Source organism: Pleurodeles waltl, chromosome 1_2, assembly GCF_031143425.1.
Source record: "Pleurodeles waltl isolate 20211129_DDA chromosome 1_2, aPleWal1.hap1.20221129, whole genome shotgun sequence".
Lineage (NCBI taxonomy): Eukaryota > Metazoa > Chordata > Amphibia > Caudata > Salamandridae > Pleurodeles > Pleurodeles waltl.
The window spans coordinates 928,038,866-928,059,626 of record NC_090437.1 but is presented as its reverse complement, the minus strand read 5'-3'; the positions used below and the strand labels follow the sequence as shown (position 1 = coordinate 928,059,626).

General features: G+C 41.1%; 1 protein-coding gene across 2 annotated transcripts in view; it reads left to right on the top strand.

Annotated features, from left to right (window-relative positions):
- The window catches only part of PDGFRL (platelet derived growth factor receptor like), a 432,620-nt gene that overhangs the window by 362,222 nt on the left and 49,637 nt on the right, over positions 1–20,761 (top strand). For both annotated transcript variants that reach the window (XM_069200430.1, XM_069200439.1), the window contains exon 4: positions 4,826–5,119. In XM_069200430.1, the coding sequence (XP_069056531.1) occupies positions 4,826–5,119 (294 nt within the window). The remainder of the gene's footprint in view (positions 1–4,825; positions 5,120–20,761) is intronic.

Below are 20,761 nucleotides of genomic sequence, written 5' to 3'. Positions count from 1 at the left end.
TATGCCTGCTGCAAAGAAAGTGCACCATGCAAACAGAACTGTATTTATGTGACTAGCTAAGTGAGTTACTGATTTTGTCACAGAGATCCTTTTATTACTTGCAATTCATAAGTTACAATCCTAATATAGCACAGTGACCTATGAATTGTTACCAAAGCTGCTTGTAAACTGCTAGGTTACCCCTTTCTCCTGCAGCCAGCAGCATCTCGCTCATGCACTATCTTCCCTCCACTCCTCGAAGTCGTCATACTTAAGGGCACCATAGAGGGGGGAAGGGAGAGGATACATGTGTGTGGTCTTGGAAAGAGTTTCAGTGTCTTGTGGTAACACTAGACCCATAGAGGGCAGGTTGAAGAGAGCTCTATTCTTGGAATAGTGAGCCGGATTAAGGTGAATTTTGGATTGGGTTGTAAGGTAAGCCTTTCGTCAGAGTTAGATAGACTGAGCACACATGATTTGGGTAATAGTTCCTCAAGGTATAGCTTTTGACTGTATGCTTCTGTCAGTGCAAATGAGAATGAGTAGCCAGACATACTTCCTTACACATGTGAAATAGAGTTCGGAGAATCAGTCTGCTCTCACTAGAGGGCAGGAGCCAGCACTGGAGGTAGCGTTTGGAAGGCTGAGAGTCAGAGAGGGGCATGTCAGCACAGGGGCAGGAGTATGAAGGACTTTTAGATTGGCTTGCAGGGATTGCAGGGAAGACGCATGTCAGTATTGTGGAGAACTCAGAATGAATGAGGACATCAGCACTGGGATATGGACGGTCCAGTGAAGGAACCTATAGGCTGTTTAAAGAAATAGATAGTCTTCTGGTGAAGCTTCTATGGGCAGGAAAATGGTGTAGTACTGGGTTGGTACCTCTCAAAAGGGAATGGGAAAAAGGAGACTGGAAGTCCCTAACCTCGAGCTCTATTACTGAGCAGCCCATCTCCAGCATTCAACCATTTGGTTGTATGATGAAAATAAAAATAACTGGGAGGGATCACTACTTGCTGGCACATATGATGGATACCTACTCGGTGAGCTTCTGATGAGGGACAGAAATATCTCTGATGCATTACTCCACTTAAACCAACTGTTATGTCACCTATAGGAGCGGATGGTTAGTTGGGTACTTCTGCGGGCCCCGTATGCCCCGGACCTAGATTTATAGAAAGTATAATCATTTGCACAAACAGCCCAGATAATGTCGACAGATAAGTGGAGAGAGGGTGGGTGCATAATGCTGTCTGACCTATACCGGGTTGCCGCTTTATAACTATGGAGGACACCTCTGACAGTATGCAAAAATAGTTGTCACAACTAGATATTTGTGGCTATTGGTTCCTGGGGCCATGAAGTCCACAAAAATGATGATCATTGTTTGCGTAGGCTCAGGGGCCTCCCGGGCTGGGGGTCATAAACGAATAACATACGTGATTGAGCTGGGCGGGCGGATCAGCATTTAACGTTAGAAGAGACCTTGCAACAGGCTAGTGAATGGCCCATTACACCTAAGGAATAGAGTAAAATACACAACGCTGTAAAGGGGGTATCAATTACCACAGGCTTTAAACTGGTCCAATATAACTACGTCCGCATGGCTTATCTGTCTCCAAAATGGCTACATACCATTTACCCAATAGAAATCTAAAGTGCGCAAGATGTAGCAGGGTAGAAGCTGACTTTGTTCATGAGGTATGGAGCTGCTGAGTAATTAAAATCTACTGGGCAGAAGTACTGGCCAACATTAAATCTGTCACCGGATGGGCGGTCCCTCATAACCTTAAACAGTGTCTGCTGTGTTTACTCCCGGACAATGTTGAGAAGAGGCTGAGGTGGTTTAGAGTATTGGGGCTTATAGTGGCAAAGAGGCACATTGCGATCCACTGGCTGAGTGCCAGACCCCCTTGATCAGGGCTTGGAGAGATGATTTATTGGAATGGGTGGGAGCTGACGACATATGAGACAGACGAGAAGGGATGATAAAGTGGAAGATAATCTGCTTTCTTGGGGAATGATGGCACAGGCACTGGCAGCACTTTTGGGGGATAGTACATAATGTATACAATCAAGTGCACAGCACCCAGAAACATGGACTCTGGTGCCATGTGTGAGACAGTCCCTAGAGACAAGGAGGCAAATAAACACAATTACATCGATAACCAGCTGAATGGGTCCCATAATCTATACCTTATGACTGTACCTCTGAGTTATTGTTTATAGATATACCTAAATCAATTTGAATGTGGGGGCAAGGAGGGGTTGGACAGGGTGGAGGTAATTGATTTAGACATTAAGGGCCTGATTACGACCTTGGCGGAGGGGATTCCTCAGTCCCAAATGTGACGGATATCCCGCCCGCCATATTACAAGTTCCATTAGATCCTATGGAACTTTTAATACGGCGGGTGGGATATCCGTCACATTTAGGACGGAGGAATCCCCTCCGCCAAGGTCATAATCAGGCCCTAAGTGTTTTAATTAATTCAATGTTCATTCTAGATATTGATGAACAAAGGCTGTTCTTACAACTAAGTAACTGATGACTTGAATTGCAACTGAACGACTGGATCACTATCGAAGCTTAATAACTGGAACAATCTGTAATATTGTGTGAACAGTCGAGCTTATTAAAATGCTAATAAAAAAATGTTTTAAAAAAAAACTCTCTATTTAACACCCTTGGTATGGATCCAAAGGTTCATTGGCCTCAAACATTGACTATGCCTCTACATAAACTAAATGGGGATCTTGGTGGGGGTCAGCCCAGGGGATCTATGGGTTAATCCCAATCTTGTGAACTTACCTACTGCTGGCTTGTAAGTGATAGCTACTGGAGCAGTGAGCTAAAACATGTACCCAGAATATCATGGGAGCTCTTTGTCAACTGGGTATATATTGATAAAGTCAAACTTGGGCACAAGTCTTTTTTAGATATGATTACTACTGAGCTATGCCATATGTTATATGTTCGATGTAGGCTGGTATACTCCGTTTACAATCTTGTATAGCAAAGTGGAACCTGCAGGAGAGCATAGAAAGGCACGGAGATTATGAATGTGGTAGTCTGGCTATTGCTGTTCATTTCATGTTAGCTTGTTCACAAAACAGATGGCAGCACAGAAACGTGTTGTTGCCCTTGGTTAGAATGAGATAAAAACCACAGAGAAGCTATGGGATGGATGCAGCACTCATCTTTCGTACTGTTGTTTTGCATAAAAGGGGGCGCATGGTTCAAACTAGGGATTCATTTTACAAATAGGTCTGACATGGGGAAAATTGCTTTTAGCAGGCGAGAGTAATCCCTCCTCGGTATAGTTGAGTGCAATAACTTAAGTTATATGATTTGGTGTATACTAGATAATATGCGTGATAGCATCTTTCAGGTGTATTTTCTAGTACTGTGCCGCTTTCTATCCGAAATGATGAAGGATTATTGAATACTTGAATAGGCACTTTGTTTTTTACGCATTGGTGGCATGGGAAGACTTTATAATAGCGGGACATGATTGAGCTGATCTGCAGTTTACAGAACAAGGAAGGTTGTGCACACATGCCATAGTGATCACCCCTCTGCGCCATACCTTCGCCTAATATATTTTGTGTGATTATAATCGTGCAGCAATCGTATTAGAACGTTGTGCCTGAATGACATTATTTCTTTGTAGTATTACGCTTTAGTGTGTTAAAAAAAAGTGTTTCCCCCTGTTTTTTAATAAGGAAAAGAACTGAGCTGGACAACATTCAGTGTCTCTGCTGCATAACTGTTTGAGTTCTGACTCTCTGCTTCTCACACTTCTTCCCTGAGAATTCTTTGACTGCTCGCCTCCCAGACAGTCAAGTGTCTAAAGGATTATTTGGGGCCGAATTTTCAGTGACCTATTTGGTAATGCTCCAGGAGTGACGTAGTACAAACTGATAGTGTCCCCCTGCCCCCCTGTCAAATTTTGTCCCCCTGGCTCCTGAGTCTCCCATTTCTCACAGATATTCATAGGCCTTGGCCTGAATGCAGGAGCAGCGGCATAACGAAACTTGAGGGGTCGCCCCCTCCCTGGTTCACCACCTACCACTTTTGTTCAGAGGCCACCAGGAGCTAACCCCCCAACCCCCAACAGGTGCTATGGGGGGGGATTATATTATGCCACTGTACGGGACCCCATTAATAGTGTGGAATCCCCCATGCACCACAGAGGCTGCAGAGGTCCATGCTAGACCCCTGGCTCCGGAACATGAGTTTTAAAAGTCCCCATCCAACAAGGTAGAAGCTGAGGAAATCCTGTTTGCGGGTGGCCCACAAAAGGGCCCCGACACTTACCTACTTGACTGACCTATGTTTGGTAGAGAAGACCAGCAGAGTGTTTAATAAAGTAGTTGTTAAGGCAAGATAATTCTCAGGCCTAATAACACTAAAGTTAATTAAAGAGTTTTCACTGTCAGCTGGTTATTTGTGTCACAGCGCTTGCCTTCGAGATGAAAGCTAGCATGTTTTGGTAAATATATATTTCTTTGTAAGTTACTTTGTCATTTTTCTTCTGAAAAATGCGGTTTTGATTATGGCAACTCTTAATAACAAAACATGCATTTAAATAGTAATGACGATGTCCCTTTTTCAGATATTGTTTCAATTTCTGAAAATAAGGATCCAGCAAATCATGGATGATGCTCTAGTTCGGAGAACCAAGCATGGATAAAGAAACACTAATATATTCAAAATTAATATGGCATTTTTAAAGTATATGCCGACTTAGGTTCACAGCAAAATATGTTCTGTTGAACAATGTTCTTAAAGATGGTCACCTAGAGATTTATCGTGATGGTTTCTTCGCATTCTCATTTTCAGATAAAGGTGAACTCTTTGTTCCATCTTCCAGTTATTTTGAGATTGTCTACCTAAGCCCGGACAAGCCAACTGTGGTTCCTTGCCGAGTGACTGTGCCATCAGCAAAAGTAACTCTGCACAGGGAGTTCCCAGCCGAGGAGATCAAAACTGATGGGACGAACATTGTGTATGATGTGAAGAGGGGCTTCGTCTATCAGCAGCCCACCGCTGACCATAAGGGGATAGTGTACTGCAGAGCAGAGGCCCGCGGAGCTCCAAAGATTTCAATCAAATACCACCTGCTCTACGTGGAAGGTAAGACTGAAGGACTGAAGAATGGCACCACTTGGTCTGATCCACAAATCCTTTCCTCTAAATAGTTATTTCTACTTCGGGTTTAAATGTGAAATACCCCTCAATATCAGGGCCCGATTCCCAGAGCATTTTCTGTGAGCATTAGTGCCTTACTTCAGGCTTGAAGGTGAATTTCTCATGTATTTCCACTAGTAAGACATGCTTACTTTTAAGGGAAATTGTTTGTTTCCTGAATTACAAACCTTTTTGGCCTTCTTTGAGGACCTATCTATACTTATTGGCACAAACAGCTAAGTAAATCAGAACGCAAAGATAAAATATGACTTTGGATAGCCGTCTATTATGCATCTTCCATATTGTGTCCAGGCATGTCCCAGATGCATAACAAATAACTTGAGAATTTCATCTGTGTCTCTCGGAGTTCACATGAGCTGTGCTACCCCTGGGTAGGCATGACTGAGAGCCCTTTTTTTGAGTACAGACTTCGGGAATTTTGCAGGAAGTCCAGCTTATGTTTTTATTGTGACATTATTCAAATCATTTGCCTTGATGAAATTAATCAATTGTTCTGTGTGCCTGTACTTATTTCCACAATTAGTAGGTGTTACACTTAGGACAACCTGTGCTGATGGTCTCACTACACCTGGGCCTCATTTGGAAAACAATCCTGACTGAAAAGATGCATAAGATCTTCATCCAAATATGTTGTAGAGAAGCAACTGTAATGCCAAATGACAGAGCTGGTGTGTGAACACCATCAAATATGACATTGGACCTGGCGTGCAAATGCTTTTCCATTACATCTTGTTGCCTTCCAAGATAGTTGAGGGTTTAGAACTCTTTCAAAGGTGTCTAAGGTGACTGAGCAGTGCCTGCCACATGTGTGTTCTCTTAAGGAGAGAAGGGTCATATGCAAGTTGGATCTCTTGAGGGACTACTCAATCTTTTGTTCCCCAAGTTGGCAGGAGAATAGAGAACTTACAAGGTATATTACACAGTGAAAATTGAACCCAGAAGGTTAGTACAGGTTACAGATCCCTAGTTGAAGGAAATGTAATTCACGTTTTATGTGGTTCAGGCATAGCTTTAAGTGATTGGTTAGGAACAAAGGGCCGGATTTAGAGTTTGGAAAATGAGGTTACTGTGTCACAAACGTGACAGATATCCTGTCTGTCATATTACAATCCCATTATATCCTATGAATATAGTAATACGGCGATGGGATATCTGTCACGTCTGTGATGGAGAAATCCGTCCACCAAACTCTAAATCAGGCCCTAAGTACCTGCACTTTTTTTTATTTGAAAGAGAGAATAGAGCATGTCTTAGCAGGAGGCAATATTTATAACGAAAGAGTACCATCACTTCTCAGTACCAAAGAGATTGCGTGCAGTATTAAAGATGTGACGTTTATATATCCATTTCAAACACAGGTTTTATGGTAAGTCAAATGTTTCTTTTGGATCAACATAATCATTTCTGGTTCTCAGTCTCCTTCAGGCAATTAGATATTTATTCATTTATTTTATGTGATGAATGTAATCAAGATAGTGGCAAGTTGTTTTAATAAATACTGTGCGAAATGTACTGGGGGAAAATTTATGCACTCATTCATTACACCTGTGGAATATTTTCTGAATTAAAATAAACTAAAACATTTTAGTAACATCACCAAATGTTCACCATCTGAAGAAATCTGTGCATCAAATACAGGTTAGTTGCTGGTGGTGTTAGGAAAAGATGTGGGATGATAGTTTGTATCAGCCATCTTCTCTAGTGACCAGTGCGATGCTTTTGGATGCCATACTTTTTAGAGGTACATGATGCACATCAATTGCCTACTTTTTAAGAGTACCTACAACGAAATAAAGCCAGTTTTAGAAGTGGTTCCCACTATATGACATGATGGTTCAATGGTTTAATTTGTTTAAAGAGAAGCAAAAAAAACTTATGGGGTACTTTAGATGTTTAGTGAAGGTGGAGGCCAGCTCCACCAAACTCAGCCACCCTCTACCGCTTTAGAGGGTCACAGAGGGTCACAGTGGTCCTGCCCTAGGACAGATGGGTTACTAATAGTGGTCCTTCCCTAGCACAAGTAGAGCACTATCACATATTGCCATTATCTGGGTGCACCATGGGGGGCATCGTGCATCCAGGTATGAAAAACAAACAATTTTCTTACCAAGAAAGGTGAAAACTGCAGGCATACCAAGGACATAGATTTTTTGTTTTCTTGAACCAACTCTCGTTATCAGATTATGTTGGAGAAAAACAAAAAAATATTATGCCATATTATTTACATTTCGATGCCCAATCTGAATTCAGCTACCCCTACAGTGAATCTGCTACAACTATAGCTGTAGAGAGCCCAGGAAGGAGGATGAGATCTTTAAAAATGACAAGCCTACTAGCTGATGATGGCCTCCACTCACCCGGACAGGGCCTGCAGGTGGCCAGCCACATTCTAAATCGGCCCATTAGTCTGGACAGCGATGATCTAACTAAAAGGATATGCCTCATTCATCATAGATACTTTAAGAACTTAAACATCTGACAACACATTCCTGTAGTGTTCCTTAGAGGTATGAAGAAGCAAATTGAGTGGGTCAAGGTCGGCTGTGAGGAAGCGTAGACAAAACAAGTCTTCCAGTGTACAAGCCTGTGACATGATGCCTGACTGGAAAGAAGAAATCAGAGAAGTAATAATGACAAGAACATTCCAGATAATACCACTTTAGGGAAAGGGCAGTTTTGTGGTGACAAGATAAATACATTTTATTGGTTTTTTTTTTCATGTAGAAAACAGAATCTGATTACATGGAAATTTATCATATGTTTACATATACGAACAATAACAGCCATTATACAAAGGGCAGTGTATCTAGCACAGGTGTCTCCAAACAGTCCATCGTGAGCTACCAGTAGCTCCCCGACACCTACAGAGTAGCTCACAGCCTTGAGTTCATTTTTAAATAAGCACAGGGTCCCATTTGCCTTTTAAACTTGAGGGAGGGCTGTGTTTATTTTACATTATCAACACCAGGCTGCAGATAGCAGGGCCTGAAGATGAGCAGTGCTGGAGTTAGATTTATGACACAGTGCACAGAGGTGAGAAACTGAAGCACAGAGGCATTTAACTCTTAAATAAAAGTCATTGTTAACTTAATATAGGAGCATGAGACTAAAATGATGTTCCTGAATGCTTTTAAATGGGACACAATTAAAATTAGGAGTCATCTTAATTAATACCTCTGAATTTTTTCCCATTTCAATGTGTTGTATTTACAAGCAGCAGTCCTTTTGCTTCCAGTGACCAGTAGACACTGTGCCGTATTAATAACTGATAACTGCAGTCGTTTTTTTAAATGGGAAAAATTTAAAGTGGAGAAAAATATTTCTATGAAACATTAAGTGAAGCACCTTTCTTCACTTAGAACTCCTCCCATTTAAACAAATGGCTGTATTTTCTGTTATAAATATGACACCATGTCTGCAGACCAGTGAGAGCAAGATGACTGGTGTATGTAAATGTGACACTTGGAAATGGGAGACAATGTAAATGAGTTTTATAGAATCCACATAAACAGAAAATTACCTTTTCAGTTTAATTTTCTCCTATTTTAAAGTTTACCTTTACACACAGCAAGCATCTTCCTCCCAGTGGCTGGTAGACACAGTGCCATATTTATAACTGAAAGTTACAGCCATTATTTTAAATGGGAGAAATATAAAGTGCATACAAATGTTCCATATTATGAAGATTTTTACAGAAGATTTGTCCGCACTTTTAAGGTCTCCCATTTAAAAAATGGTTGCATGTGTGTGTTAAACATGTAACTATGACACATATAGTGAAAGGTATGTCATGTGCCACAAGCACATATGACACAAGCTCTTAGCCCCTTATTTATACTTTTTGACGCAAACCAGCGCCAGCTCTGGTTTGCGTCAAAAAATTTACCACCGGCTCCATTCCAACACGCCAGGCGGGCGACTTATTTATGGATTGACGTTAGTCGGTGTTGCAGCCTGTTTAGAGTAATAAAAATGTCTCTAACAGGGCAACGCAGGTGTAGGGAAGAATGGGGGTTGTGCGTCAAAAAACGGTGCACATCAGGTTAGCGTAAGAAATCATGGCTCTAACCGGACTTGCGCCATTTTTTGATGCACAACCCAAATTAGGCTGGGCGCCATTTTTTAAGGCCCGCCCTCTCCTGTGCGTCAAAATGACACAAGAGTATAAATAAGGTGCACATGCCTTAAAGTCATTTTTTGGATGGGAAGGCCTACCTTGCATGTCACTAACGCAAGGCGGTTTGACGCATCCAGAAAATGACTCACATTGCTGAATTTTGACATTCTGTTAGGTTTGCGCCAAATTTGCGTCAAAAATTTTAACGCAAACTTGGCACAAACAGAGTATAAATATGCCCCGTAGTCACTCATATACATATATCCCATTTATACGCACACATGTTCATCCATCCCCAAAGACTACGCGCTCACTGACACACATGGCAGCCTGTCATAGTGCCCCTAATCAAACTATTTTGTTCAAACCACAGTATCTGCTTCTACGGACATTAGGAAGTTTAAAGTTAATTAAGCTGGGCGTGGGGCTGTCTAGTAACAATGTGAGTTGCTTAATCTTCAGTAGCTCACAATGACTTTCACTAATCAAAAGTAGCTCTCAGTACAGAAAACATTGCAGACCACTTATCTAGCAAAAAATCTATAGTAAATGTAAGAGTCCTGTAAGAATTAATGGCAGAGAAATGTGGAAATGATCCCACCACGAAGACATGATTTTTTTGTGTTTTTGTATGCGTTCTCTTTCCCAAGTAAAACAGTTTTTTGTTGTGTAAACGTATGTCCAGCCCTTTTAGCCACTAAAAGGCTGTCCTTACCTTGAGGTTAATGGGTTTAGTGTTCCATCCCTGAAGGTGTTGATGAGCATATCATCAGTGTAGGGTAGTGTATGGGTTATCCCATTGAAAGCCTTGTACCAAGGCATCTCATATAATCCAAGCCACAAGTGGGTCTATAGCAAGAGCAAATAGCAGAAGGGAAAGTGGGCATCCTCGGTAATGCCCTTTTCTGGGGGAAAAGATGCAGGCAGAACTCCTTTAACCTGGATCTCTCAAGATTACTCCAAAGACACTGTCACGAAACAAAAGGCATTCCTTTCCCAAAGATCTTTCAACACAATTTTCTTTTATTGGTCCTGGATGAATAAAAACAACTTACAATGGCAAAACCATAATTTTTGAAGACTCTAAGGGACTTGACTTCTACATTGTGGAAATCCAAGTTCAGAAAATGATTTTGTAAAAACTTGGAAGGAATAGCTAACACTTAACACAAATCCTTCAACTAACTTTCACTAACTTTCCACTCACTTAGTAAGATATGATAATCAAGGCTGCCCACAAATGGCCTAAACAAAACCCAATTCAAGTTCTTCTCATAATGCAGCAGAACTCTGATTGACCCATGGGATCGACACATGGGCGTACAAGCTCATTCTTCTGTAATAAATATAACAGACCAAAATATTTGTTTGAGTTACTTCTACTTCTTCAAACCAAGACAAAATAAATAAAGTGGTCAGCAACCTATAAAATATTAAGTAAACTAACTAACTAACACCTTCTAACTTACTATTAACCTAACAATAAACCTAACAACCTACTGTTAACCCTAACCACTGGTAAGATTTCTCATCTCTTCTTCAATGACTAGTACTGTATTTCTATAACAACCTTCAACTTGCTCTGGATAAATTGGATGTTTTATAATTGTCTTCAACCAGATGACGGATTTATTGCAATATTTCATCTTCTCACTTTCAACATATTTAGATTTATCACATCTCATGTTGACATTAGTTAATATTGATACCAGCCTCACATTGATGGTAATATCATACAAATCTAGTGCAATCCAATGGGTACTTAGCTGTTGTCCAACTATTATTAAAACTGCGTTTTGACCCACAGGTTGGATAATACAAAAATCACTAACGTTTGCCCACACTACCTGCAATACAGTAACCTGTGATTACTTGATCGATACTTCGATATGTGTCGAATCTATGTGGAGAATATGCTGGCACTATGTGAACATTATGCTGGTACTAGGTTGATAATATGTTGGTTCTAGGTAGACACCTTACTGATAACTCGTTGAGACTCTGTTGGCTCTACGTTGACACTATGTTGATAGTAAGTTAGCACTATAATGACAGAAAGTGGTGAATTTACTGCAAACTGTACATAATTATGAAATACATCAGGTACCATTTTTCACAACGCTAACTGTTGACATAAAAACTTAACTCAGCAGAAATAACGACACGTGTCACCAACTAACACCCATCCCACAAATAGCCACCTCACTCACTACAAATATTACACTTTCTATATATGCTACAACTACTATACCTGCACGTACATTAATATAAACAACAGAATACACATTATTATCCACTCCCACTAAATGGAAAATAACTCACTAGGCACCACTATGTAAATAATGCCAGGCACTCTAGCCATCATACAATATGGGTAAACATACCATACTTAGAAGCTGCTGTGACTCTTAATATACACCCTATTCTATACAGGGCACTGCAAGACTGCACTCCAGACCTAGACTTCACCACTCGTAGCCGCTATCGCCCCTCCTCAGTTAGACTTTGTCTGATACCTCTCCATGGTATCTAGATTCTCATCACAAATACTTACTCAGTCACTATTCTATCATTTTCTTCTCCATTTTCTTTTTACCTTTCATATCTTTCCTCCTGTCCTGTACTGTGCTACTCTACTATCTCCTTTCCCTCCTTCCTATCCCCTCCCGTTCCTCTCTCACCCATTCCATTTCCCCTCATCCATGCCATCCCTTCAAACCCAAGCAGCCACCCTCCCTCCTAGACCCACCTCACCTGCAAACAATAGCTGACATTTAGCTGCTTATATAGATGAGAAGACTCACCTCCCACAAAAATGCAGAACATAAAAATACTCTCCCTTAATGTCAAGGGTCTAAATCACCCAACCAAATGACAGAATATCCTAGATTATACACACAAACTTAAGGGAGACCTCATTCTCCTTCAAGAAATCAAGGTGACCATAAAAGAGGCCATCCTCCTTAAAAAAGCACAAGTTAGTGACTTATTATGCGCCCCAGCCACAAACAAAAATAATAGGCTGATCACTCTCATCTCGAAAGCCTCTGGCCTCACTATCCTGTCCTCTGAAGCAGACTCTGAAAGCATATGGCTTCTTACTAAATTACAGAGCGACAACACTGAAATTATAGTCATGAAAATCGATGCCCCAATAATGACAACCCTACCTTTTGGATTAATCGCAATAAATAACTCTCAACTTTACCTTCCAACTGCAGAATGATTCCAGGAGGAGATTTCCATTTACCTTGGGATGCCACCCTTGACAGATATTCTGCATGTCACTTTAAACCCAACAAATCCCATAAACAAATCCTAAACATGTGCAATTCTCTTAAACCTAAAGACATAAGGAGACTATTCAATCCCACAGGGAAAGATTACTCATTTTTCTTCCATCCGCACAATACATTCTCTTGCATCAATTATATCCTAATTGACGAAACTCACATCCCAGCCACTTCTTCCCCAGCCATTGAACCAATCCTAGTCTCTAGTCCTAGACCATGCCTGCATTTCATTGCTAAATGATATCGCTTGCAATACATCAGGAACAAAAATATGGAATATGAATGACCTCCTCAGGGAGGACCATTCCTTCAAGGAAATAATCAAAAAAGAGACTGATGAATACATAGATCTCAATAGGTCTTCTGGTCTAAATGCATAAATCATCTGGTATGTCCTGAAATGCACTATCCGCGGGCACGTCATTACATTTATGTCAAAGAAAAAAAAACTAGAAAACAAACCCTTAGAGCAACTAGAACTAAAAATAAAAGCATAAGAGAAAGACCTCAAACATACTAATTAAACTCAAGTATGAGGACAACAAGATTCTGAGTAACAAAGCCATCCAATAGTTCACAAATACAAAGGTCATCAATTTCTGTGGGCGTAATAAAGCTGGCAAAATTGTTGTGTCTTATTTAAAACAGACCCCTCAGAAGAAACAAATAACCTCTATAACCAATGAACATGGCCTTACATTGGCAAACAAGAAGAACACCCTAAATACCTTAAAAAATTATAACCACACCCTCTACTCCAAAAGTAATAACACATCTTATGACATATGCTCAAGCTACCTCAATAAAATGTATGTAACTAAGATAGATGAATCAACAAAAGAATCACTAGAACAACAGATTTTTTGCACAGAAATTATAAACACAATAAAACAATGAAAGCCAGGAAGGCTCGAGGCCCAGACGGCTTCCTGGCGTCATTCTATTAAACTTGGGGCACCTCCCTAATTACTCCCTTAGAAGACTTATTTGCCCACTTCTCCTCCACTGGCTCCATTGAGGGCTCCGCTGCAGAGGCAACCATTATTCTTACACCAAAAGAAGGGAGAGACCCATCCAATCCCAAGAACTACCAACCCATAGCCCTAATAAACACAGACTGCAAAATATACACAAAGATCTTAGCCCTCAGAATAGAGCCCATTCTCAAAAACATAATACATTCCTCTCAATCAGAGTTATTAAAGGGAGATTCCGAGGGGATAATATAAGACTTTTTAGCCATGCTACTGAAATAGGCAAACTCCTGCACCAACCAACCTGCGTGATAGCATTAGATGCAGAGAAGGCCTTTGATAAGGTATCGTAGGCCTTCCTCCAAGCCTCACTCACCTCCATCAACTTTGGCCCTGCTCTCTCAAAAATTATCTTTGCTCTATACAAATAAACGAAAGCTAGGATAAACATCAATGGAAAGTTGTCTAATCCCTTTTACCTCCAATAAGGAACCAGACAAGGATGCCCTCTCTCCCCTTCATATTTCTAATAACGCTAGAACCCCTACTTACTTTGATCAGAGAAAATCCATTCATCCCCAGTATCCCTTTTCTCATCACAACCACAAAAACTAAACACCTACGCGGATGACATTCTCCTTTTACCACCCAGGCAGACTCAGTCTTGCTGCATATCATATCCACCATCAATGACTACTCTAAGATATCTGGCTACTGCCACGATAAGGAAAAGACAGAGGTTTTTCCTTTCAGTGTGTACTGCAACACTTCACACATCAGCCCCTATGGACTCAAATGGGCCCCAGATAAGATAAAATACCTGGATATATGGTTCACCAATAACCTTAAAGACTCCATTGATCTCAACGAGAAAAAGACATTAGATAACATCAAAGATAGCTTAGACAAATGGTCAACCAGGTTCATTACTTGGTGGCATAGAATAGAATTATGATTACCCCATCATTAACTTTTTAATCAGCATGTCCCCCATATACTTCTCAGACACCTTTTTAAAATAATAAACATGTTACTTACCAAATTCCTACTGAAGTCTAAAAAGCCCAGAATTGCCCTGAAGAAACTGAGACTTCCTAAAAAAAACTTGGCGGTCTAAACTTACCCGGCTACCGGAGATACCAACATGCCTTTCTAGCTAAACAGGGAAGCCACTGGCTCCTAACCACCAACAACCTCTTGCCACCATGGCTTGCTATTATAATTGCCCTTGCTAAACTCTTATCCCTTACTTCATTTCTAACCGTCAAAAAAACACACCACTTTATAAACAATTCTATCAAGCACAGCTCAGGCACTCTGAAAACTGACAACAAACTACCCAACAAAATTAAATACTCATGTCTGGCACAATGAAAACTTAAAACTAAAAGGGAGATCAATGTATATAGAGAAATGGACAGAAAAAGATATTCTCCTGGTGAGAGATATCGACAACCCCACAGAATCCATACCGTTCTCACAAATTAAAGACAAATTTGACTTAGATGACCTATTGCCATTTCCTTAAAATAAATAAAATCACTTACAGCCAAACATAAACCTCCAACCCCCTAACCTATCCAACACATTAGAAAAATTTACCAAAGGCAGTCACCTAGCTTCCAAACTGTACTCCCTCCTATCCCCACCAAAAACCTCAATAAATAAACCAACACAAGACAAGTGAGAAACTCTAATATCAGACTCCAACAACACTCCAAACTGGGTCGGACTGGCCATCTACCTGGAATAACCTCACTTCCAACACAATAACTCCATGATTAGTACAAAGCAGATACTGGATTGCCAATCTGTCCCACTGGACACCAGCCAGACTTTATAAACGAGTCCTCCGATCCTCGCACATATGTTGGAGCTGTGAGAAGGAAACAGGAGATTTAAAACACATGCCAATGGATTGCACCTCCACCAAAATGTTCTGGCAGGACATCAGTAACACAATATCTCAAATACCTCATACAAAATGGACTCCTACTTTGGCCTTGATTACAATAAAAGTACACCACAGGCACTAAGCACATAAACAAAATGCAATTTTCAAAGCCAGCATCATGCCTGAATTTCTTTCTTATAACAGCTAACTATGTCTGATTTGGAAAGTATATAAATTCACCTTCCACCGTTTTCAGTCAACCCTCTTTAAAAACTAGGGCATGGGGTAAATTTCCCCAAATCTGCCAGGACAGCTGGTGAAAAAACTGGACTGTCCCAGCAAATCATGATGCCTGATCATCTAGGACATAGAGGTGTATATGGCACGCTTTGAAGACTGTCAGCACTGTCTGTGATACATAACTACTTTCATTTTATGTTACTATGGTGATTATGTGGGCGCTGTATCAGAGACCTCACTCATTCCATCCTGGAAAGATCAGTAGGATAAAGGTTAACATCCCTTCTCCACCTGCTTGTAAGGTCACCCATGGGTGGGGTGGGGGACTACCTGCCCTCTTTGGGTGCATAATAGGGCTGGGAGAAGGCTGCTGAAAAAGAAAAAAAAAGACACTGAAACAATGATATTGGATAGCACAGAGGAGAGGAAAGGCACTGTTAGAAATTGGGTCTCTAGTTGGCAGTTGTTTGTACCCTGTCCAAATAGGGACCCTCACTCTAATCAGGGTAAGGGAGACACGCAGCTAAGATAACCCCTGCTCACCCCCTTGGTTGCTTGACACAAGCAGTCAGGCGTATCTCAGAGGCAATGTGTAAGTATCTGTATACACACACCCACACACACAGTGAAACCACCACAAAAGTACTCAACACCAGTTAAGAAAAATATCCAATATTTATCTGAGTAAAACAAGACCAAAATCACAAAATTCCAATATACACAAGTAAACATATCCCGTTTTAAAGGTGTCAATGAGTCTTAATTTATAGGAATCAATGGTTGCATCATTTTACCACAAAATACCAGGGATGTGTCAAAAACAAAGACAATGAGGATCGCACGGGAGGTGAGGCACCGAAAAGCAAAACGATGCATTGGTTCCTTACTGCGCAGGGGAGGTGATGTGTCAATTCTTTCCTTGCAGAAGATGCAATACATCGGTTCCTTACTGGCAGGGGAGGTGATGTGGTGGTTCTTTCCTCACAGGAAAGGCGATGCGTTGATTTCCGTACACGCAGTCTCGGTTCCTTAGTGTGGTGTCAATGAGAAATTGATGCTCTGGGGAAGATGTATTGAAAATTCAGATGTGCTGAATTGATAGAGCTGCGGGAAAACAGGTGCTGTGTCAATTCTACAGCCTCGAGACAGGTCCTGCGTCGATTCTCCAGTCGCAGTGCTATTGTGCATGGATTTTCTACTTCAGGTCACCAGCTTACACTTTCAAGTGACTGGAGGGACTGGAGTTGCCACCACTTTGCAACTCAGAACTCTCAGCAAGAGAGCCCAGGCACTGGCAGGTTAGGTCTTTCATGTCCATGAGACTTCTTAACAGGAGGCAAGCTCAGTTCAAGCCATTGGATGATCTTGGAAAGCAAGATATAGAAAGCAAAGTCCAGTCCTTTCACTCCCAGGACAGAAGCAGCAAGCAGCAGGCCAGCACAACAAAGAAACAGGCAGAGTGGCGGTCCCTCTTACAGCATCAAGCTCTTCTTACTGGCAGAATTTCCTTAGTCCAAAAGTGTTATGACTTTGTGGTGTCAGAGTTCCAGTACCTATACCCATTGCTGTCTTTGAAGTAGGCAAACTTCAAAGAGAAGTCTTCGTAGTGAACAAGACCCTGCCTTTTCCTGCCCTGGCCCCATACACACTCTAGGGTGTTGGAGACTGCTTTGTGTAAGGACAGACACAGCTCTTATCAGGTACAAGTGTCAGCTCCTCTTACCAACAATTCAAAAACCAACTTCACCAAAAGTTGTATATTCAAATAAATTGAGAGTTCAGAGACCCTAAACTCCACATCCCCGTATTCTCCCAATGGGAAATTACACTTAATAGATATTTCAAGGCAATCCTCATGTTACCCTATGGGAGAGATGGTCCTTGCAATAGTGAAAAACAAATTTAGCAGTATTTCAGTATCAGGACGTGTAAAACACACTAGTACATGCCCTACCTTTTACATACACAGCACCCTGCCCAAGGGGCTGCTTTGGGCCTAGAGGTGGCTTACATGTAGTAAAAGGTAAGGTTTGGGCCTGGCAAGTGGGTGCACTTGCTAGGTTGAAATGGCCGTTTAAAACTGCCCACACAGACACTGCAGTGGCAGGTCTGAGACATGTTTACAGGCCTACTCATGTGGGTGGCACAATCAGTGCTACAGGCCCATTAGTAGCATTTGATTTACAGGCCCTGGGAACACATGGTGCACTATACTAGGGACGTACTAGTAAATCAAATATACCAATCATGACTAAACCAACAACCAATATATTTTAGAAAGAGAGCATGTGCACTTTAGCACTGGTTAGCAGTGGTAAAGTGCCACGCGCCCTAAAGGCAACAAAAACATGTCAGAACAAACAGGAGGAAGAGGGCAAAAAGTCTGGGGATAACCCTGCAAAAAGGGCCAGGTACAACAGGCACAATAAAATAAAAATAGTACCTCAATCAGCGTGCGAGCAGCAGAAGAGCACTAATCGAGATGAAGCAATCACTACATGGCCCATGGTCCAAAAGATGAAATGAAGTCAGCAGGTGCTGGTCGCTAAGGAAGCAGCAAATAAGCGTGACAATGAAGCTAACAAATGGTAAGCAATGTGTGGGCTCCAAGCCATTTGTGGTATACAATATCTCTCACAAGTGACCGTCTTAGACAAGGCCTAAAAAGGAAGCTGGAAAGGTAGAGAAGGAGCAGGAGAGCAAAGGAGGTGTGAATGTGTGTGAAGGGCCTCACAGAGTGCTTGAAATCATGGTGGATGTTTGAAAATCTATATAGATAAGGCATGGAGAGCATCGGAAATTAAGAGCCCCCTACCTCTCAATGGTGTTTGCAGTTTGAATTTGTATGATGTTTCTCCCCAGTCGATTCATTTATTTGTGAATACACAGCTGAAAGGGAGGTTGCTGGAGGAGTAGATGAGAGTAGCGAGGCGTAGTTTCTTTTTTTGCCTAGGTGCCTTGGCTTCTGTGAGGAAACAACAATCTGACCCTGCACCCATGGCCAACAATCAATTGCATCTGGGGAGAGCTGGCTTTCATGTTCAGGATATACGTAGGGGCTCATAGGGAATGCAAGGTGCAGTATTCTGCCCTTTTCTCCACGGCATTTATTCTGTAATAAAAAGAAGACAGGTTTGATGGACCTGGGCCCTAGACTTTGGGCTGCTGACACAATATTTATTTTATTGAACAATTTTCCAGGGAGATTTTGATCTGATGATATTGGGTCATTTTACATTTGGAAAGTAGTGGAAGATATTCACGTTGTGATACATTTTGCCAATGCATTACATTTTAACACCACAATGCTATTACAAACACAACACCTGAATGAAATGCCCTTTCCAGTGCTTCTATTTTGTTGGATTTTATAGAAGGGGTAAAAAAAAATAAAAAAAAAATCTCAGTTCAGCTATAACTATATAGTTGTCCCATATAGAAGTATAATCCTTCTCTGGATTTCTAGAAGATCTTTGGGAGGCCGTACCCCCTGTGAAGTCCTGTTAGGCACCCCCATGTTCATCCCAGATCTTGATGGCACTGGCACAGCAGCGGCAGAAACACAGTTTGACATAAATGAATGTGTCTTGCAGGAATTATAACAGTTCTAAGATGAGTATTCATCAGTACATGCCATCACTTTGGGGATGAAGGATTCAGCAACTTCAAGAGGCTTGATTACAAAAGTTGGACATCTGGTTCGAGAAAAAGGTGCTGTTAAAAATGAATTTGGCCCTTCTTACCAGGCACCCGTGCCGGTTCTTGGAATTCAGGGTGCAAGGACTGTCATTCTATCGCTGCTGCCTGCCTGGCTCCAAAGACAACCGTTTTTCTCTATTGATCACAAAGTTGCATCATGTGGCCGATTCTATACAGTAGACCATGAGGATTCCTTGGTAGTTCCCTTGCCCCTATCACTGCCCTACAAGAGATACCTCTTCTAGCATTAAACAATGCTGAAATTGTTTCCCAGACGTTGGAGAGGGTGGGGAATGAAGTTTTGTTGATTCCAGTAACCTCTACATCAAGAAGAAATTTCCAAACTTTTAATTTGCAATTTACAAATTCTAGGCAAACTGATGAGATTGTCTATGACGAACGTCCATTGGATACCTCTACCAGTTCCCTTTCACCAGCACCGGCTTCCGTTTTTGCACAAACAACTTCTAGTTATTTTGCTGACATTGATTATTTTTCTTGAAATTCTTTGACATCTACTACTGCCTCAGTGCGTGGTATACATAAGCTTTTCCATTGGTTAAAACATTACTATCTGATTCATTCATGGTACTACCTGTGGATTACATTAGCATTGCTTGCCTTCCTTCTGTGGATTGGATTTGTTATTGTCTTCTTTTTGCTTATAAATGGCCATTATTTGCCTGAACGCTCTGCTGGTGAACTGGTGGATGAGGCTTAAAGCCCTATTTGTCAGCCCACAAAGTGCGAATAAATTTGTCCCTTGTGAACCTTTCTGCTGTTCCAGTTCCTAATGGGATTGTTTGGAATAAAGTACCTTTTAGTATATTTGGTCCTACTGAAATGATACAAATACCATATGTGTTTAAAATGTCAATGAATTATGTTATTGCCCCTGGGGTTGTTTCTGATGTCTGGGGTGTAAACACAGTTGATTCTGTGCATCCTGAGCTTGAGTATTATACTGTATTTGTAAGCAAAAATATGTGCATGAATAATGCAAATTATTGGGAAATATTCTGGTATTATTAATATGGACATCATTATTTACATAGAGCTGTTACTCCAGAACAGTTTTTAATTATAGACAATGGAAACACTGTCCAACTCCGCCAGTAGGGAGTTCTAAAACATATTTAGAGAAATTCACATATTTTTCTGCACATGATGCTTCTAATCCTGAGTCCTAGTATTTCAAATTACCACTAAGAAAAGCAAGGAAAATATTGCTTACTGATACCAAATTAACTTACGCAGACTCATTTGTTTCCCAGTTAGCCAAACAGGGCTATGAATATTGGAAAAAATCAAATGATTTAGAAACAGTTTGCGGAACAAAAGATTGGAAGG